Source organism: Vitis riparia, chromosome 18 (assembly GCF_004353265.1).
Source record: "Vitis riparia cultivar Riparia Gloire de Montpellier isolate 1030 chromosome 18, EGFV_Vit.rip_1.0, whole genome shotgun sequence".
In the NCBI taxonomy this organism is placed as follows: Eukaryota; Viridiplantae; Streptophyta; class Magnoliopsida; order Vitales; family Vitaceae; genus Vitis; species Vitis riparia.
In genome coordinates this window covers 1,216,829-1,238,865 of record NC_048448.1, presented here as the reverse complement: position 1 = coordinate 1,238,865, position 22,037 = coordinate 1,216,829, and the positions used below count along the sequence as shown (strand labels likewise).

Genomic DNA, 22,037 nt, shown 5'->3' with positions numbered 1-22,037 from the left:
GCAATCGGCTGGGAATGGGAGTTGTGGAGTGTAGGGGGAGAGTGGAGGAAGCGGAAGAAAAAAGAAAAAAAATGGGGAAGCCGAAGATGGGGAACTGGCCGTGTGGGAGTAAGGGAGGAGAAAAAATAGAGAAAAAAATTGGGGCTCTGTGTGTGCTGAAAAAAAAAATGAAGAAGAATGGGGAAGAAGAAGGAGAAAGGGAAAAAAATAATAACAAAAAACAAAAAATAGAGGGGATAAGGGTATGGCTGTGGAATGAGAGGTACGGGGAGGAGAGAGAGAGAGAGAGAGTAGGTGGGGTGGTTGGGGAAGATAAAAAAAGAGAGGAGAAAGAAAAGGAAGAAAAGAAAAATAAAAATAAAAATAAAAATAAAATGAAATAAAATAGTAATAATAATAATAATAGTAAAATAAAATAATATATAAAATAAAAAAACTAAAAATTAAATGGAAAGTGAGTCAAAATACCACATGTAATTGAAGGTTAAAATAAAATTAGGTTCAGAATCAATACAAAAATAAAATTATAATAAATTTTGAGGCATATATAAAACATATAAATCAATTTAAATGAATAATATCCTCCCATGGTTAATTTGGACTTATTTGTAAATTATTCTTAAAAGTGATTTTTTGTCTCAAAACATAAAAAAAAAAGTTAAATAGTTTTCTAGCTTTAAAAATACACTTATATTTTCTCCTAATCTAAAAATAATAAAGAACTTTTAATCTAGTAATTAATTTTCTTATTTACTTATTTAATTTACTTTTTCTCCTTAGTACAATTATAAATGTTAAAAGTGCTTTTGATATTATTTTTATTCAATATATTTTTAGTAAAAATATTTTTTATGAAAATATTTTTAGAAGTATAATTTATCAAATGTTGTTTTTTTATCAAATATTATAAATAATTTTAAAAATCATTTTCTAAATTTTTTCAAATAACTTTTTATTTTTATCAATACGTTTAAGACTAAAAGTGCTTCGTACAATAATTGTCTAAAACTCGTACTGTTTGCTACTCATTGTTAAATCCAAAGGAGCATACCGTGAAAATAAAAAGAAAAACAGAGCATTGTTTCTTTACAAGAAATCACAAGATTTACAATTGATCCAAAATTGTATTAAGAATTCAGAAGAAAAAAAAAAAAAAAAAGCCCCCTCGAAATCAGGGAGTTTACAATCCTTGAATAATGATTCTGCTCCTCAGTCCTCCATAAACAGAAGCAGTTGCAAAGCAGAGACTTGTAGTATTCGCCAATGAAACAAGCAAAGCCTTCTCCAACTCTTCAGAGACGTGTCTTCCAACCATTGAAACCATATACTCCATGGTCGCAGCATCAAAAGGCAAAGTGATAGGCCCGTCTCCGGGCAGCCCAAACTCTTCTTCAGACATTCTCAACAGCTCTATGAAAATGCTGCTACTCAAATACGCCAATGGCACCATGAATCTTCGCTTATCCATGGAGTAAACCACAAAATGACCTTTATCAGCTAATCTAGTGTTTCTGGCATTGGGTAGAGAGATCTCTCTTCTCCTTCCAATGCCTGCCATCTTCTGCCACTTTCTCGCCATGGCCATGAGCTTTCTTGGGCTGATCATCGTGGGTTGGGGGGTGGGGCTAAGCTTCACTCTCTCTGAAACTTGGGGAAAGAGTAGAAACGGGGAATTTGAAGTGAGTTTTTTGGAGGGGAGGTTGTGAAGTGAATACAACTTCTTGGGAACTTATACATAAAGCTAAACAGAGTGCTGATTTGAGACATGGGTTTTTGGAAGTGAGCTTGTTTTGGAGTTTATTGAGAGTTCACGATCAAATTTCTTGGTGGGGTCGAGTGATTCATAGGTGTATTGAATTTTGGCTCCACTACAAACTTTTCTGATGGCTGAAGAAAATGAGTGATGGAAGCAACAAGCAATTCAAATAAATGAGGAATGGTTCAAGGTTCATACTTCTCATACATGTGAAGCAACAGCAACATGGATTGAGGCAATGCTTTTTTCCCTCTTCTTCTTCCCCATTTTAGTCCAGTAGCCCCCCAACTTTTTTTTATTTTTTTTGGAGTCAAGAAAAAAAATTGAAAAATATAGAGAAGTAGGAAAACTCATTTTCCTCAGCTTCTTCTTCTTCTTCTTCTCTCTTCTTCTTCTTCTTCTTCTTCTTCTTCTTCTTCTTCTTTTGGTAAATTATTTGTACAAAAATTTTACAGAAGTTTGATTGAGGGTGTGAGGTTGAATGCAAATTCGGAAACTAGTGAATTGAGTTTTGAAAATGAAGGATGAGGTAGGGGCCGTAGGGCTACATGACATGGAATGCACATGCAAATGGTACTAATGAGATAAACTTTGCAGGCGGCAATGTTTCGGATTTGTGGACTTGGGTGATGAATCAAAAATTTTCAAAGGAAAAGACTGAATTTTTTTTCCTTTTTCTTTTTTTAGTATTTAGAAGCAATTTGACATGTTTGAAAATTCTACACACAACTATCACTATCACACATCATAGGCATTAATATTTGGTGGCTGTCAATGAATGCCTGTCAAGAAGAAAGCAACAACCAACTACATCTGTACTTACACTTATCTCTATATTTTCTGGTTTTCATCTAAATATCAGTATAAAACAAGGGTGGTGATCACAAACTATTTTACAGATTTTCATTTGGTTTTTTTTTTCTCATAACCTTATGGTAAAATAACAGCTACATTAAGCTAAAAATTGGAGTTTTTTTCTAGTGACATACACGGAGTTAGCTAGCAATAAAGCATGCTAATGGGGGTTTTATGGCTGATGATCTAGAAGCAAGGAAGAAGTGCTAGTTGGCTCTTCTGATTTTGTGGGCTCAAAGAATGTGTCAAGCAGCGGCTAGTTACCATGGAAATGAGCGGAGCCTTCTGCAACAATTCTTCATAAGCATATTGCTGCACCAAAGAAAGAGCATATTCCATGAACACAGCATCGCATGGCAACGTAATAGGCCCTTCAGCTGGCAATCCGAACTCTTCTTCTGACATTTTGAAGAGTTCCATCAAGATGTTATGATTAAGATATCGCAAAGGAACCACAAACCTTTTCTTGTCAATTGTGTATACCACAAAATGACCCTTATGGGCTACTGCCATTTTGCAGTTTCGATCACTAGAATCCCTGTTTCTTCTTGGCAGTGAGATTCTTCTTCTCCTTCTTCTCCCCATTGAATTAGCCTTTCTCCACTTCATTGCCGTTTGGATGAGCATTCTGGGGTTGATGATCATGATATTTCGTTAAGGCATGGACTATGATGCCAAGAACCAATTGCAATATATGAAGGGAGGAAGGGAGTGGGTTTATATATTTGATGCACCGATACTCAACATAAAGCATAGTTTTCTTAGTGTCTGGTTAATTTTGATGCACAACCATGTGATTGGAGTACAAGAGAGAAGGTTTGGGGGATGGGCATGTCTGCACATTGCCATGCAATCTGCTCATGGTTGCCATATGCGCAGGCCATGGTGTCCAGATTTTTATCAGTAAACTCTTCTATATATCTACATATTTACCGCAAAGATCTATGTATATATATAGATATATGTACATATATTTGTTGTTTGTGAATGAAATCATCCAACTCCATCTCAAAAATCAACTTATCAAATAAGTTGGAGGTAAAAAATCAGAGGGCCAAGATGGTACTATGGAGGGGACAGCTCTGCCAGGAGGATGTGCATGAATGCATGTCTTCTTCCAGTGGATAATTCCATTTGGTCATGTTTATGAGCTAGGCTCATGGCATTAATGTAGCTCACACAGCCTTAATTTGTGTCTAGATTTTAGGTTTCTCTTTCCTTTGCTTTATGCAGGCCCATGTGAAGCAAAACCATGTGGTGACTCTGGTGGGGATATGATGAGGGAGGTGAACATGTTTCCTTTTAGTTCAGCAATCACTTCATCAGCCTGCATGTAACATTTCTTTAATTGGGGGTTCTGTTTCGTCTACTGTCTCTCACCCAACTCTTACCCACAATATCATAAACATCAACAAGTAATTGATTTTCAGTCTGAGAATTTTCTATTTTCCAAAAACAAAAAAATCATTAAGTTGGAGGAGTTAACTAACTAAATATCTGATGAACATCAGATAATTGCCAATTAAACTCATGGAGTTTCAAGGTTTGAAAAGCTAGACTACAAGTGAAGGATATATATTTATGAACCATGTAGGCATAGGATCCATGCATGTTCCATACTTAAAGAGGCCAAAAGGTTTCTAGAACTCAAGCTTCTATTTGATAATTATTTTTTATAATAGATTTTTATTTTTTGAAACAGAAAACAAATAATAGGGTATTTTTAAAAAATGTATTTTTTAATTATTTTCACTTATTTTTTAAAAATAGTTTCAAAAAATAATTATATAAATAAGAAAAATACCCAAACATATTTTTATCTATAAAACATTTCAAAAAAAATTCTTAAAAACCGTTTTTGAATGCACTTTCCATATATAACCTCAATAATTTTTCCGGATCGTAAATGGAATGATATTGGTATAGACTAACCATACTGCTTGAAATGTTAACACACATCCAGAAGATGACATTTTGGACTCATTTTGCTGCTTCATTGTTAAGATATTATGATATATTTTAGGAAAGTAGTTGCTATTGTTTAGAATTGTTTCCTAAACTCACGGCATTGTTTAGGATTGTTTCCTAAACTCACGGTTTTCCCTTAATTAGGTTTAGGAAAACAGTTGCTATTGTTTAGGATTGTTTCCTAAACTCACAGTTTTCCCTTAATTAGGTTTGCTTGATGTACTATATATTGACATGGATGAATATCAATTAGGGTCAAGCTTTGACCCTTTAATCACACTTTACATGGTATCAGAGCACTGGCATGCACACACAATAAAACAATGGCCGGCGATGATGAACAACCACCATTGCCGCCACCTAAAAGGGAGATGAATTCACCTTTTTTTCTCGGCACAGGAGACCGACCAGGTGACTTCATCACTCCCACTCGCTTACGCGGCGACAATTACGATGATTGGGCTTCCGATATTCAGTTGGCATTGGAGGCACGCCGCAAGTTCGAATTTTTGGAAGGCACTATCATCGGACCACAACCTCCATATACCCAATCTGATTGGAACACCGTCAATGCAATGTTGGTTTCTTGGATTACAAACACAATCGATCCCGAGGTAAAGAGTACCCTATCTAAATTTCGTGATGCAAAACGCTTATGGGAGCATCTTAAGCAACGATATGCTATGGTTAATGGCCCAAGAATTCAACAGTTAAAGACTTCAATTGCTAAGTGTGAGCAACCGAAATCTATGTCTGTTACAACTTACTATGGCAAATTGAATGTATTATGGGAGGAATTATTTAAGCATGAACCACTAATTTCTTGCACTTGTTGTTCGTCTTGTACTGCCGCATCATTGCACCAAGCAAGACGTGAACAAGGAAAATTACATGATTTCTTGATGGGACTCAACACTGATTTGTACGCTCAATTACGAACCAATATCCTTTCTCAAGATCCCTTGCCTTCGCTTGATCGAGCGTACCAACTGGTGATACAAGATGAGCGTGTGCGGCTCGCCAAGGCAGTCACAGAAGACAAGCCAGCAGAGGTCCTTGGCTTTGCTGTCCGTACAGGTGCTGGAAGAGGACGAGGAAAAACAGAGAGGCCTGTGTGTAGCCACTGCAAGAAAACGGGGCACGAGACTTCAACTTGTTGGTCCCTGGTTGCTTGTCCTCACTGTCACAAGCATGGCCATGACAAAAATAATTGTTATGAAATAGTGGGTTATCCTGAGGGGTGGTTGGATCAAAACAAGGCTGATGGGGGTGCTGGACGTAGTCGTCAGCAGGCTGGTCGTGGGCGTGGTTCAGCTCGTGCTAATGCGACAAGTAGCACAGTTGGAGCATCCTCTACTAAAAGTTCTATCGATCAACTCTTCACACCCGAACAATGGAAAGCTCTTGCGGGCTTAATTGGTAATGCTCACGTTCCGGATGACAGGTTGAATGGTAAGTTTGACACGAAGTCATGGATCATTGACACCGGGGCAACTCATCACGTGACCGGTGATTTATCTTGGTTATTTGATACTATAGCGTTGTTTGAGTGTCCGGTTGGCCTTCCTAATGGTGAATCTGTTGTTGCGACCCAATCCGGTTCCGTTCGTTTGTCGCATAACATCACTCTTAAAAACGTTCTTTATGTGCCGAAACTCAATTGCAATTTACTTTCGGTTTCACAATTGACTGATGACTTACATTGTATTGTCCAATTTAACTCTTATATGTGTGCTATACAGGACCACACCAGGAGCTGATTGGAACGGGAGTTAGGCGAGATGGACTTTACTACTTCGGTGGAGCTGAAGGTGATTCGGTACAACATGTTTCTGTCCATAACGCAGCATCCACTTTGGAGTTGTGGCACAAAAGGATGGGACATCCTTCAGAGAAAGTAGTGAAGTTACTTCCTCCAGTTAGCAATCTTAAGGGTAGTTTAAACAAAGCTTGTGAAATATGTTTTCGTGCTAAGCATCCTAGAGACAAATTTCCTTTAAGTGACAATAAGGCAACTAGAATTTTTGAGAAAATACATTGTGATTTGTGGGGCTCTTATAAACATGTCTCTTCTTGTGGAGCTCGTTATTTTTAACTATTGTTGATGATTTCTCAAGAGCTGTGTGGATTTATTTGTTGGTCGATAAAACAGAAGTTTTTCGGATGTTTATGTCTTTTATTGCAATGGTAGATCGACAATTTTCTCAATCAGTGAAAGTTGTTCAAAGTGATAATGGTACGGAATTTAAATGCCTACTTGACTATTTTTCTACAACTGACATTTTATTCCAAACTTCTTGTGTGGGAACTCCGCAACAAAATGGAGGTGAGAGAAAACACAAGCATATTTTAAAATGTGGGGAGGGCATTACGCTTTCAAGCAAATTGCCTATTTATTTTTGGGGCGAAAGTGTTCTTGCCGCTGCTCATTTAATAAACCGCACTCTCTCTTCTTTGTTACACAATAAAACACCATTTGAAATCCTATTTGGCACCCCTCCTTCATATGCGGCAATTCACACCTTTGGTTGTCTTAGTTTTGCTCATGATCAAAAATCCAAAGGTGACAAATTTGCAAGTCGAAGTAGAAAATGTGTGTTTTTGGGTTACCTGTTTGGAAAGAAGGGGTGGAAGTTGTTTGATTTGGACACCAAGGAATTATTTGTTTCTCGTGATGTCAAGTTTTTTGAGGATGTTTTTCCGTTTGGTAACCCGGGTGCTGTGAATATTATTCCGGAAAACATTGTGCCTACGGTAAATGTTGAAATTGATAGTGATTTTGCTGATTTTGTCAATGATGATGCTGATTTGCCTAACCCACAAGCCCAAACACAAAATCCCAACCTCATCCAACCTGAACCCCAAGCCCACCAAGATCAGGTGCCCCATTTTGATGCCGATCTAGATCTAAACTTGAGGGAGGGTGGGTCGGCCCACACCGAGGCTTCTTCAGCGCCTCTTTCACCTGGGCCGGAAGTTGTTCCCACTGTTGGGCTTGATTCACTTGGGCTTGACAATACAAGCAATGGGCAGTCTGCTCCTATGGGAAAGAGAATGAGGGATAAATTTCCTTCGGTTCTATTACGAGATTTTGTTACTCATACGGTGGTTGCTGAAAGTCCATCTCCCGCCACTCCGTCTCCACAGCATCCCTCAGGTACTCCTTATCCCATAACACATTATATAAATTGTGACAATCTTTCTGTACATTATCGAAAGTTTATTGCAGCTATTATTTCGAGCAATGATCCTAAGTCATTTAAAGAGGCTATGAAAGATGTTGGTTGGCAAAAGTCAATGCATGAGGAGATTCGGGCTTTGGAGGACAATGGTACGTGGACTCTTGAACCTCTTCCAAAGGGTAAGCGTGCTTTGGGAAGTCAGTGGGTTTACAGAACCAAGTACTTCTCAAACGGTGATATTGAAAGGCTCAAATCCAGATTAGTAGTTTTGGGGAATCATCAAGAAGCCGGTATTGATTATCATGAGACATTTTCTCCAGTTGCCAAAATGACTACGGTGCGTGCTTTCTTGGCTATTGCGGCTTCGAAAAATTGGGAACTTCATCAGATGGATGTTCACAATGCCTTTTTGCATGGAGATCTTAAGGAGGAAGTGTATATGAAGCTACCCCTAGGATTTGAGCGTTCCGATCCGAACTTGGTTTGCAGGTTACGGAAATCACTTTATGGGTTGAAACAGGCTCCGAGATGTTGGTTTGCCAAGTTGGTCACGGCTCTTAAAGGATATGGTTTCTTACAATCTTACTCTGATTATTCTCTTTTTACTTACACTAAGGGCAATGTTCAAATAAATGTGCTAGTGTATGTCGACGATCTTATTATCTCTGGGAATGATTCCGCTGCACTTAAGACCTTTAAAGCCTATCTCAGTGATTGTTTTAAGATGAAAGATCTTGGTGTTTTGAAGTATTTCCTGGGAATCGAGGTGGCCAGGAGTTCGGCTGGTTTGTTCTTGTGTCAACGCAAGTACACACTTGACATTGTATCGGAGGCCGGATTACTGGGAGCCAAGCCGTGTGGCTTCCCGATCGAGCAAAATCACAGATTAGGACTCGCAAATGGGGAGCTCTTGTTGAATCCTGAGTCCTATCGCAGATTAGTAGGTCGACTCATTTATCTGGCAGTGACCCGTCCAGATTTGGCCTACTCGGTTCATATATTATCTCAATTTATGCAGGAGCCTAGAATTGAGCATTGGGAGGCGGCTTTGAGAGTCGTTCGTTATTTGAAAGGTACTCCGGGTCAGGGTATCTTGTTACGTGCAGATAGTGATCTGTCCCTACAGGGTTGGTGTGATTCTGATTGGGTAGCATGTCCAGTCACTAGACGCTCTTTGTCCGAATGGCTTGTGTTTCTTGGGCAATCTCCTATTTCTTGGAAGACAAAGAAGCAACACACAGTTTCCCGCTCGTCCGCAGAAGCGGAATACCGAGCTATGGCAGCAGTTACTTGTGAGCTCAAATGGTTGAAGGGGTTGCTTCTGAGCTTGGGTGTGCACCACCCAAAGGCAATCAAGCTCTTTTGTGATAGTCAGTCAGCCCTTCATATGGCCAAAAATCCAGTATTTCATGAACGCACCAAACACATTGAGGTTGATTGTCACTTTGTCCGGGATGCGATAACAGATGGTTTGATTGCTCCGTCATATGTTCCTACTGTTACACAATTGGCGGATATTTTTACAAAGGCTCTTGGAAAGAAACAATTTGATTATCTTCTTGCCAAGTTGGGCATTTTTGAACCTCATGCTCCAACTTGAGGGAGGGTGTTGAGATATTATGATATATTCTAGGAAAGTAGTTGCTATTGTTTAGGATTGTTTCCTAAACTCACGGCATTGTTTAGGATTGTTTCCTAAACTCACGGTTTTCCCTTAATTAGGTTTAGGAAAGCAGTTGCTATTGTTTAGGATTGTTTCCTAAACTCACAGTTTTCCCTTAATTAGGTTTGCTTGATGTACTATATATTGACATGGATGAATATCAATTAGGGTCAAGCTTTGACCCTTTAATCACACTTTACATTCATCCAAGAGAATATTGTATGTAAGTTACGGAAAACCAGAGAGATGGTGTCGAGGATGGACTGGGGCAGAAGTAGTTGAGAGTTAATCATAAGACAACTGAATTAAGCTCACATGCCCCAGGCCCCACTACCACAATTATAAAACATGACTTAAAGATATGTGGTACATACATTTGGAGATTTCTCTCTTTAAAAAAGCCAGAAAGCTAAATTCTCCGGCCACAAGTCAGAAAGAGACAAAATCAGTAAGAGTATTAGCTCTTGCATTCAAAGCAAACCTTGGCCCTTCCCTCTATCCTTTGCAGCACGGAGAAGATCCCATTGACATCACTATCACACCCCACTGCTTCCACACCATAAATTCACCAATCTCCACGCCTAAGAAGTAAGACCCCCATCTTTTAGTATAAATCCTCTTCAATCGCCCATGTAAATCCACCAAAACCTTCAAGTTTAGGACTTGGCTTCAAAAACCCACCAAGGAAATCAAAGTTTTAGTGGGAGTGTATATGATGGGAAGCTCTTCTAGGAAGCTTGGTGGGATTGTAGAGAGATGGCGAAGAGAAAGAAGGGTCATTTTTTAGATCAGTAAACCAAGGAAGGAAGATTTGTTGTGCCTTTATACTATCTGAACCACCCACCCCCTTCTTTGGAATGCTACTGGAGATGGGCTGAGGAGGAGCCCATGGTTCATGGGCCTTTGGAGTTCCTTGTGGGGGAAGAATTGAATCAATTTATGGAAAACATTCTCTGTTCGCCAAGAGAGAAAAATGAAAAATGATGTTGATTCCAACTTTCCATTACCACTTGACCTGACGGAGTCACGGAGCTTCATCCCCTCGTGCTTTGTTTGATCTCTTTGATGCCCATAGTCAAGGCTAGAACAACTTCACATCTTATTAAAAAAAAATCATCAAAAACTTCTCAAATTTATTCTTAAAACAGAAAAATCATTCTCAAAACAAAAAACTATTTTTAAGAACAAGTAATAGATTGGAAATATTTTTCTTTCTTGACTTTTATCATCATTGAAATTTTATTTTCTCAATTGGTATTATTCTTGTTATCAATTTTGTCACTCTTTTCAAATCATTCAAAGCATTCAAAATAGATCAAATGAATATATATATATATATATATTATGTTTCATCATAATCACTGATTTAAGTTAAGTTTAAACGTTAACATTATTATTTATTATTATTATTATTATTATTATTATCATCATTGTTGTTAGTGTTATTTTAATTATTACTATTTAAAATTAAATAAATTTCTAACTAATTTAATTATTTTCATATTTTTCAGAGTATTATAAAATATAAAAAAATCAATTTATTTAGCTTTTTTTTTTTCTAAGTAACTTTCTGAAATTAAACATGGCATTACAAACAAAAACTTTGATGAATGGCAAAGAATTACCAAATAACCAGTTTATCTTTCATGCGAGGCCAAAAGGCCCAATCCCTTGCAGAACTAAAAAGAATGCATTGAACAAATGTTGTGTATGTGTGGTTCTGCTTAATGAAATCACATGAAAAATCCAAACTGATAGGCCCCAATTGAGTTTGATGGGAAACCTCCTCGCTTGCTCAAAGACACTTTTCCATGTTCGACTTTTCCCAAACACCAAATGGAATCTTTCACATCAATGATCAAACCCAATCAATAACCCAAAAAGAGAAGGAAAAAACAAAAGGGGGGCTAAATTATAACATACATGTTATCATGATGGATTTGGAGTCAACATTATTATTATTACTTTTCCAAATCCATGACGCCAAAGAAGCAACCCAGACAACTTCTCAGAGTTTGGAGGTTGCAAGTTGTATGAGATCCTTCCTCAGAATCTTGCCTGATGCATTTTTGGGAATGGAATCTACAAATGCGACTCGCCGGATTCTCTTGTATGGAGCCACCTGTTATAATGGAACAATGACAAAAGATTACTCCATGGATGAGTTACATAAGGTAGGTACTATTCAATGGCAGGTGGGTTATCAGCTTTAAACTCACCTGTTTTGCTATGAAATCCATGACCGCAGACTCAGACAGATTGCTTCCTGCTTTTCTATTAATGTATGCCATAGGATATTGCCCCACTTCCTTATCTGGGAATCTGAGATAATTCATCAAACATCAGCTCTCTTGTTTTCTTACCACATAAAATCAACTCACACAGATGGCTACCCTCTAAAACTTTTGTAGAGAATATTGTCTCTCTGTTTTTCACTAGCCATATCAACAACCACAAGAGGTATGAGCTTTCCAAGCTCCAATATTTCAATGGAGAAAAAGACTTACGGTATAACAGCAGCATCAGCAATCTCTGGGTGAGTAAGTAACAAGGCCTCTAGTTCAGCTGGAGGAACCTATTATAAAGCAAGAGACAAAAATTATGAGGGCATATACATCATGACCATGAATGTTAAAACCACTTCTCTGCCTGCAATTAAGTTAGCATTTTACTGAATGCAATCCATTCCATTATAAGCCACAGAGAAAAGGGTCCCCAACTAACAGTTGAGTTGCAATTGAAGACCCACTTGGAAGAATGAGTAAATAAATGTTCCCTTCACCTGATATCCTTTGTATTTGATCAGCTCCTTCAACCTATCAACAATGAAAATGAATCCATCATCATCGATGTAGCAGAGATCTCCAGTTCTCAACCATCCACTTGAATCAAGAGTGGATGTAGTCGCTTCTGGATTACTGAAATAACCTGCCGATCAATAACACCACTCCAAGCATCAATTTACGGAAATTCCCATCAGTAGAAATGAACATTCAAAACATCTGATTATCTAAAAGCTTATGGAGAGGGTCTGCTTTCAATCATAACAAGCATACAAGTGGGCCTTAGGAAATAGTCAAGTAATAAACAGTATCTTTGTCCCGTGGACAAACATCTCATCTTTGCCCCCACTAAGGGGAAAGCCCCCTTACTGATCTGCAGTGGGCAAGTGGGAAATTTTTTTTTTTCCTTTTGGATAAAAAAATATTTAATTTATGTAGCTTCAAGCACAGGCTTCCATATGGACAAGAGTATAGCAGTCAGTGACCTTTGATTAAATATAAACCAAATGGGTCCATGCGAGCATAATTAGTTTCCAAAATATAATATGTTTTTCCTTTCTCCCAAATTTAGGTTTATGTATAAGTATATTCCCTAGAAAATTTAAATTTAAGTAAAGAAAGCACATTTTGGGTGATAAAAAAATCGATCCAAGATAACTCCTTCCTTCAGTACCGGCCAAATGACAAGCATACAAGGGTACAACCGTTCTCAAATAATAAAAAAATGGAAACATGAGGTGAGCATTTTACAAAGGGAAGAGTAAAGAGCGTTGGTTTATAATATTTTAAAAAAATATAGTTTTCTAACTTAAAAACACGTGTTTGAAAATTTTTTTTGACTCAAAACAGTTCTTGAGAATTTGTTCTCACTTAAAACAAAATGATTTTTGAGAACAAATTTGAAGCGTTTTCAGGTGTTTCTTAGACGGTGTGCTAAGAAACAATTAGAAACATGAGGAAGGATGAGTAACTTTTACATTGCACATAAGTGCACAGTATCTCCATATTGAATAAGCCAAATATTTGAGTTCTCAAATAAAATTTCATTTCTAAAAGCAATGGGGAACTGCTTTTAATAACTGTTTTTCAAAACATGGCCAACCAAATCCTACAATTTCAATTTAAGCGAAGATCCCCTTTGTTGAATTCTGATAAAATTACCAGAAATAAAGCTAATTTAATTTATCTACAACTTATCCAAACTTACAATCAATACAGTTAAAAATTCATCCTAAAGCAACCCAAAATCCACCCTCGGTGACACCATGTGGTAACTACAGTCTACAGCTAGTTCTTGTTCAAATGCAAGAAAGTGATATTTTTTTTTTCTATGGTAATGAAGAAACAGGGATCATTTTCAATAATTGAATAAAGGATAAGCCTGGCATGGGTCCAAGTTCAATCAGACAGGAGACTGTCAACATAATAGAGAATTAGAAAATATAAGAGCAACAGTAGGAAATCCCTGTGAAAAAGTAAGCACGATATAACACAAAGGCTGCCAAAAGAGATGAGATTAGACAAGATAGTTTAGTAGTCAGTGATTAAAATCTTTGAACGAAAAATCTATATGAAACAAACAAAAAGAAGACAAAAGGACCACCAAAATAAATAATGCAACATCATCCATTGAAATTATACCTTTCATAATGGTGGGACCTCTCAGCCAAAGCTCTCCGGTCTGGTTCACCGTCAATGCCTTTCCACTTCCTGGGTCCACGATCTTAGCCTCCATGCTCGGCGACAACAGCCCCGCCGTCCCGTACCGGCGGCTCTCCTCCAGAGAGTCCGTGGAAGCTCCGATGCCGGTGGACTCTGTCAGGCCGTATCCTTGAAGAATTTTCACAGATGGGTATTTTTCTGCGAACCCCTCTATGACCTCCTTGCTCAGTGGAGCTCCACCGGAGAGAGTAGATTGTAGAGAATTCAAATCGTACTTGGCCTTTATTTTATCAGCGCTGTGAACTAGCGCCACCAATATGGGCGGCACGAGAGGCAGGCACGTGGCTCGGTACTTGGAGATGGAAGAAAGCATCTCATCCATCTCGAATCTCGAGAGCACCACCACCGTTGATCCCGACGCCAGCATCCCCATTGCGAACGCCGCTAAGCCGTAGATATGGAACATGGGGACAGTGCAGATGAAGGTCTGCTCTCCATCTTCGGAGCTGAACCGGCTCACGATGGTCTGAACCATGGCGATGAGGTTTCTATGCGACGACACCACTCCTTTGCTCGCGCCGGTGGTGCCGGACGAGTAGAGCAGCGTCGCCGTGTCCTCCTGGTTAACTCGCTCCCCGACTCGCTTCCCACTCGGCTCCCTCCTCATCATTTCTTCTAATGAACCCACAACCCCAGCAGGAGCTGGGGTGTTTCCCTCTCCCCCCATCAACACAACGGGCAGATTCGACCCCGCGAGTTTGGGCACGAGTGACGGAATCGTGAACGCAAGAACAGGCTTGGAATCGGCTATCTGCTTGCCGATTTCGCGAGCCGTGTTGAGTGGGTTCGTGGTAGTGATCACGGCGCCGAGAGACATCACCGAGAGACAAACGATGGGGAATAAAATGGAGTTGGGAGACAGCAAAAGGATGACATGGCCTTTCCGGATCCCCATGTCGGCGAGACAGCTCGACACGGCATCGACGGCTCTCCAGACTTCGTAGAAACTAAGTCGGCGGCCTGAGGCCGCGTCGATGAAGGCCGTCTTCCCATTATGAGGCCGGGAAGAGATGAAGGTGGTGACGTCGATAAACTCCTTCTGCGGCAGAGAAATGGGATTACGTTTGCTATGAAAAACGGAGTTCGATCTGCAAAACCCACTCCTGGGATCGACCATCTGCTCGCTATTGTGCGCCATGTGTGAACCACGCCTCTTCCTACCTTCCCCGTTCTCTCCGTCTGATGAATGGTGTAAAAAAAAATGGCTCCCATGATCTTTATTAGCGACTTGGACTTTGACTATGACGTTGAGGTTAAACCAGCGTGTATACTATCGAACCCGCGGTATTAACACAGTGTCTGTTTCCGGAATGAGATGATCGTAGCCGTCGATTGGTCATGACAATTCTTACACGTTGGCCACGGTGGAAATATATTTTATTGACGTTGATTGGGCACGTGTCTCCCGTGTTGATACTTCATAGTAATCTATTATCCATTGAAAAAAAAATGTGATCACCCATTTATTTATTATGCCTTTAGGATTGAATTTAATGCCCAATTAGATTTAATTTAACATAAATTACATTTGAGTTTGTCTAAAATACGTATTTTTTTTAAAATATACTTTAGCCCTAAATTTATTCTCTTGAATCCATCAGTGCAATTCCAAAAGATCTATTTCACAATCACAAGATTGTGAAAATATTCATTGGATCATACATTAAGTTCATTCAAAGCTGAAACTTTGAAAACTTTGTTCGGAATTGAATTTTTCCTTAATTTGGTTTGACTGAGGACTGAGGGGCACAATTCCAAACTATAAGTATTCAAATTCAAAATTATGAAAAAGATCTGAAATTTCTTGATCTCAGTTTAAATCAATGGATTCAAACTATTAACATATTATACTTTCCCCTTTCCCCCATCAAATTTATAAATAGTAATAACTCATCCTCCATTTATCACATTAATTTATATCTGGCTTGTAAAAAATATTAAGGAAAAATAATTGGGTTGGATATAGTATAAAAATTGTTGTTGCTTGGTTCCTTTACACCTCGCTCCCCTAATCTTTCCGACACAAAAGGAATGTCCCTAATATTTCCTACACAAAAGGAGTGTTCAGAAAAAATCTGGACAATGCCCCTCCCAATAGAAAAGAGAAAATTGTCACTTTTTTGAGACATATTTGATGGCATGTTAAATATGTAATGGAAACTCGCTAACTTAGTCTTGTATGACGGCTACACGTAACACGTTGTAGAAGTTGTTGGTCAATGGTTTTTTGGTAGTTAATAGGTTAAGTGTATGTTAAAATTTGCTCTTAGTAGTTTAATTTATATTTCAATATAATATATTAAAATTAACAAAAACAAAAAAATTAGAAAAATAGAAACATTAAAGATAAATTCACCCCACTCTAATCAAATTCAAATTTGATATGTCAAAGTTTGGAGGTTGCAAGTTGAATGAGATCCTTCCTAAGGATCTTGCCAGATGGAGTCTTGGGAATGGAAGCTACAAATGCAACTCTCCGAATTCTCTTATATGGAGCCACCTGTAAAGCACATATCCACATTTTAAATTTTCATCTTACAACCACAAAGGATAAGTTTTGTCTACAAATAAACAAAAAAAAAATTAAATAAAATTCACTTAATTCGATTTGATGTTTGATTTTTTAACAAAATTTTAGTCATTTTTTCATAATTGTTTTCTAACATAATTTTTATTTTTTCATAACAGAAAAAGAAAATGTATTTGACAATAGAAATAGAAAAATAGATTTTTTGTTTTTAAAGATAGCAATTAAGATGTTTTCAAACAATTTTTTTTTTAAATTATTTTATGAGTATTTTAAAAAAGAATTAAAAATAAAATATTTCATATCAAAATTATTTTAAAAAACTAAAAAAAAAATAGCAGGTTAAAAACAGTTTAAATTTTCAAACAATTCTTTTTGTCTAAAATAAAATAAAAAATAAAAACTATTATTAAAAATTGTTGTTAATAGTTGTTTTCAAATACACATTCCCCCCACCCACCCACCCACCCACGGGAAAACCCAAGTATTAAAGGGCAGGTGTTTGATTAACCAAAGTCACCTGTTTAGATATGAAGTCCGTGACAGCAGCCTCGGACAAGCAGCTTCCAGCTTTCCTATGAATGTATGCCATTGGATACTGTCCAACCTCCTTATCCGGGAATCTATATATATATATATATATCAAGTAATGAGCATGAGCTCTCTCAAAAAGTGAGCCAATCTCCAAGACCAATATTCTTTTATATATATCGATGGAGTAGAAAGACTTACGGTACAACAGCGGCATCAGCTATCTCTGGGTGAGTCAATAACAAGGCCTCTAGTTCAGATGGGGGAACCTATTCAACACAATAGACTTTACTTGTCAGGATAACTCAAGAGACAACATGTAAGGACTTTAATGCCACAAGACAACACGAAAATATTATATATTTTCTTAAAATATTTTTAATAATTTTTCACCATAAAAAAATAGCATATTTTTTATATTTTAATTTGCATTCTGAGACTTGTTTTCTTGGAATAAAAAAAAAAAAGGCAAAATTGTTTGTTTTTGATCACCTGATATCCTTTGTATTTGATCACCTCCTTCAACCTATCAACCACGAAAAGGAACCCATCATCGTCAATGTAGCAGAGGTCTCCGGTCCTTAACCATGCGTTTGAGTCCAGAGCCGATACAGTGGCTTCTGGATTTCTGAAGTAACCTGCTATATAATTAATTATAACACCCCTCCAACCATAAAACAGAAATATTGGTATGGAAATGAACCTGAAATCTGCATACATGTGGACTCTCGGAAAAAGCCAATTCAAGAGATGCCATTTTTTAAATAGAGGGGAAGTGGATCCAAGTTCAGTAAGAAAGAGACGGTGGTGGCTTGCAAAATAAGATACGTAATTCTTACTTACCGAATCCGTATGAAAGTGATACAACACCTATTATTGTTATTATATTATACCTTTCATAATAGTGGGACCTCTCAGCCAAAGCTCTCCCGCCCGATTCACCGACAATGCCTTTCCACTTTCCGGGTCCACGATCTTCGCCTCCATGCTCGGCGACAACAGGCCCGCTGTTCCATACCGCCGGCTCTCCTCCAGAGTATGTGTCGACGCTCCGCCTCCGGTCGACTCCGTCAGTGCGTATCCCTGACGAATGTTAATCTTTGGGTACTTTTCCAAGAACTCCTCTATCACCTCCTTGCTCAGTGGGGCTCCGCCGGATATAATAGACTGTAGCGAACTCAAGTCGTACTGGACCTTTATCTGATCAGCGCCGTTCACAAGCGCCACCAGTATGGGTGGCACGAGTGGGAGGCAAGTGGCTCGGTACTTGGAGATGGTAGTGAGCATCTCGTTCATCTCGAATCTCTGAAGCACGATAACTGTTGATCCGCGCGCCAGCATCCCCAGTGCGAACGCCCCTAGGCCGTAGATGTGGAACATGGGAAGGAAACATACAAAGCTCTCCTCTTCATCTTCCAAGATGTTCATGCTCACGATGTTCTGAACCATGGCGATGAGGTTTCTGTGCGACGACACCACCCCCTTGCTCTCGCCGGTCGTGCCGGACGAGTAGAGCAGAGTCGCCGCGTCCTCCTGATTCACTCGCTCCCCGACTCGCTTCCCACTCGGCTCCTTCCTTATCATTTCGTCTAAAGAACCCACAACCTCAGCTCCAGCATGATAGTCGCCGTGTTCTCCCATCAACACGATGGGAAGATTCGACCCAGTGAGTTTAGGCGCGAGTGACTGAGTTGTGAAAACGAGAACCGGTTGGGAGTCGACAATCTGCTTGCCGATTTCGCGAGGCGTGTTGAGCGGGTTCGTCGTGGTGACCACGGCGCCGAGAGACAACACCGAGAGACAAACAATCGGAAAGAAAATGGAGTTGGGAGTCAGCAATAGGATGACGTCACCTTTCCGAATCCCCAACTCGGAGAGACACGACGACACCGAATCAACAGCTCTCCAGACATCGGTGAAAGTGAGGCGGAGGCCAGTGGCGGCGTCGATAAACGCCGTCTTTCCTTGGTGTGGGTGAGAAGAGATGAAGGTGGCGACGTCTATAAATTCGTTCTGTGGCAAAGAAAGGGGTCTACGTTTACTGAAAAAAATGGAGTTCGATTTGCAGAACCCACTTCTAGGATCGATCATCAGCTCGCTATTATGCGCCATGGAAGTACAACGCCTCTTCCAGTTCTCACCATCAGATCAATGGTAAATGTTTCACCGCCGGTGAATATATGGTGGACGGAGAATGCGAGGCTTAGGCTCAACTAGAGTTTATAAACAGGGAAAGTTGGGTTTGGGCTTCCCAGCCCAACATAATAGCATTTTCAAAACCCAACAATGTCAAATATGACAATTAGCTTTTAATACGAAAAGCTTTATCATTTTTGTGCACTATGAATCAGTTTGATCTTCTATGTCCAAATTGCCCCTCTGTTTCTTCAGTTTAGCATCCTCAGCAACATTCCAACCTCCATGTCACCCTCTCTCATTTGGAAGCTTTCTATCATCTTTCTTCACTCCCGATAACCCAAAATCTCTCATTTCAGTTCAGAAACCTAAATCCAAAACTCCAAGGCGACGTTAAAATGTGTTTTTCGGCTCGTCTAGGAGCCATGGGAGTCTAAGACAATTCGGAAAAAATGAAATGGAGCTTAGGTGGAAAGAGTGGGTACCCAAAAATCAAAACTCTAACCTCTAAATGTGTCCTAGACTCGCAAATCTGTGTCCAAGATAACTTTATTAACAAGAAATAACATCAAATATCTCTCCTAGACCATTAAATCGACAAAGTCCTTGAAGAATCAAAGGAAATGGTGCAGAAAATGAAGGACAGGTATTAGGTCCCGATGAACTAGTTGACCGGTCCTCGATCAGTGATTGTACCTTAAGTATTACTTTAATAGCCTTTAAGTACTACCTTAATCTACCTTAGGTTCTAACTTAACTGACCTTAGGTACTACCTCAATTAAACTTAGGTATTACCTGTGTGAAACCTTAAAACTTCGTTTATGGATATTACTTACTTCATTTGTAACTTTTAGAGAATATCATTTTATGATTAATTAGTGTGATTAGTTGGTTCAACTTTGGTATTTTGGTGACTGTACCTTAAGTACTACCTTAATAGCCTTAAGGTACTGTCTTAATCTACTTTAGGTACTACCTTAACCAACCTTAGGTATTACTTAAGTAAAACTTGGATACTACCTATCTGAAGTCTTGAAACTTTATTTGTGAATATTACTTACTTCATTTCTGGATATGACGTGCTACCTATCTCTAAGAGTCACCAATGAAGTAAGTAATATCCACAAATAAAGTTCCAAGACTTCAGATAGGTAGTACCCAAGTTTTACTTAGGTAGTACCTAAGGTCGGTTAAAGTAGTACCTAAAGTAAATTAAAATAGTACTTTAAGGCTATTAAGATAGTACCTAAGGTACAGTAACCAACATACTAAAGATGAACCAATTGACCACACTAATTAATCACACAATGACATGCTCTGAAGGTTACAAAAGAAGTAAGTAATATCCACAAATAAAGTTCCGAAACTTTAGATAGGTAGTATCCGAGTTTTACTTAGGTAGTACCTAAGGTCGGTTAAGGTAGTACCTAAGGTAGATTAAGGTAGTACCTTAGGGCTATTAAAGTAGTAGCTAAGGTACAGTCACCAAAATACCAAAGTTGAACCAACTAATCACATTGATTAATCACAAAATGACATGCTCTAAAGGTTACAAATGAAGTAAGTAATATCCATAAATGAAGTTTTGAGGTTTCACACAAGTAATACCTAAGTTTAACTAAGATAGTACTTAAGGCCGGTTAAGATAGTATCTAAGGTAAATTAAGGTAGTACCTTAAGGCTATTAAGGTAGTACCTAAGGTACGGTCACCGGTCGAGGTCCGGTTGAGGAACGGTTGACCGGTTCGTCGGGACCCAATAATTGTTCTTCATTTTCTACACCATTTCCTCTTATTCTTCAAGGGTTTCATCAATTTAATGGTCTAGAAGAGATGTTTGATGCTATTTCTTGTTAATGAGCTATCTTGGACACAAATTTGTGAGTCTAGGATACATTTGGAGGTTAGGGTTTCGATTTTTGGGTACCTACAACCTCTACCCGAGCTCCATTTCGTTTTTTCCAAATTCTCTTGGACTCCCATAGCTCTTAGACGAGCCGAAAGACACATTTTAACATCATCATGGAGTTTTGGTGATGAGAATCAACAAGCATTCAAGGATCCATTGCATGTTTCAATTGGGCCTACTACTAAAGCAAGTTCTAAGAAGATCAAAGAAGCACTTAATGGGCTAATTCAAGAGATTTGGGTTGATTCTAACGCAGGACATTCCAAGTTTGGCCCAAAGGAAGATGAAGGTGTAATAAATTTAATCCAAGCTATTGAGAGTTAATCTGGCTTGATTGGGAGTGATTTATGGCATGGAGTAATGACTGATTGACTTTTCAGCTTCATATCAGTTATTTCATATTCTAGAGTTTCTAAATTCAGACCAAATCTACCTTAATTTTAGGCTTTTATTATTTAGAACGTTTTTTAGTTATTTTCCTATTTTGGATTTGCTAATTTCAAACCAAATCAACCTTTATTTAGGGTTTTAATATTTAGTAAGTTTTTTTTCAAGACATATAAATAGCACGCACTCATTGTAATAGAGAGAATTTTGATTGAATAAAAAATCAGAAAAGATGAGGCTTTGCTCTTCTTTTGGTTCTTAAAAAACTGTGAACTTATCAGGGATTATTTGTTGTGGCATTCAAATTTTATACCTTCGGTTCATGATTCCATTGTAATCATTGGGTCAAGGTCTGTTACTTATACTTTTGGTTCGTGTTTCACTTATAAACGTTGGGTCAGGGTTCTATCAAAAATCTGTATTTTTGCTTTCTTTGGCAATTATTCCAATACTGTTTGTTGGGTCTCAAAGCGTGTCAATTGAGGTTCACATCATTTGGATTTTGGTTTCTGAACTAAAATGAGATATTTTGGGTTTTCGAGAGTGAAGAAAGATGAAAGAAAGTTTTCAAACGAGAGAGGGTGATATGGAGGTTGGGATGCTGCTGAGGATGTTGAG

The 22,037-nt window shown here is 38.5% G+C and overlaps 4 protein-coding genes across 4 annotated transcripts; all 4 read right to left on the bottom strand.

Annotated features, from left to right (window-relative positions):
• Positions 1-1,180: 1,180 nt before the first annotated feature.
• Positions 1,181-1,579, bottom strand: LOC117906974 (auxin-responsive protein SAUR62-like). The gene has a single exon (XM_034820271.1). It carries the CDS (start codon positions 1,577-1,579, stop codon positions 1,181-1,183), a length of 399 nt encoding a protein of 132 aa, XP_034676162.1.
• A 1,218-nt stretch (positions 1,580-2,797) lies between these two features.
• Positions 2,798-3,220, bottom strand: LOC117906973 (auxin-responsive protein SAUR68-like). The gene has a single exon (XM_034820270.1). The coding sequence runs from the start codon at positions 3,218-3,220 to the stop codon at positions 2,798-2,800; it is 423 nt and encodes a 140-aa protein (XP_034676161.1).
• A 7,825-nt stretch (positions 3,221-11,045) lies between these two features.
• Positions 11,046-15,144, bottom strand: LOC117907747 (4-coumarate--CoA ligase-like 5). Its single transcript, XM_034821395.1, has 5 exons — positions 13,849-15,144; positions 12,207-12,352; positions 11,932-11,999; positions 11,644-11,746; positions 11,046-11,546 (listed from the first exon to the last, which is right to left on the bottom strand). Exons 1-5 carry the CDS (start codon positions 15,065-15,067, stop codon positions 11,433-11,435), a joined length of 1,650 nt encoding a protein of 549 aa, XP_034677286.1. The 5' UTR covers positions 15,068-15,144; the 3' UTR covers positions 11,046-11,432.
• Positions 15,145-16,252: 1,108 nt separating this feature from the next.
• LOC117907748 (4-coumarate--CoA ligase-like 5) lies at positions 16,253-19,223 on the bottom strand. Its single transcript, XM_034821396.1, has 5 exons — positions 17,881-19,223; positions 17,480-17,625; positions 17,189-17,256; positions 16,977-17,079; positions 16,253-16,429 (listed from the first exon to the last, which is right to left on the bottom strand). The coding sequence occupies exons 1-5, from the start codon at positions 19,097-19,099 to the stop codon at positions 16,316-16,318; spliced, it is 1,650 nt and encodes a 549-aa protein (XP_034677287.1). The 5' UTR covers positions 19,100-19,223; the 3' UTR covers positions 16,253-16,315.
• Positions 19,224-22,037: the final 2,814 nt, after the last annotated feature.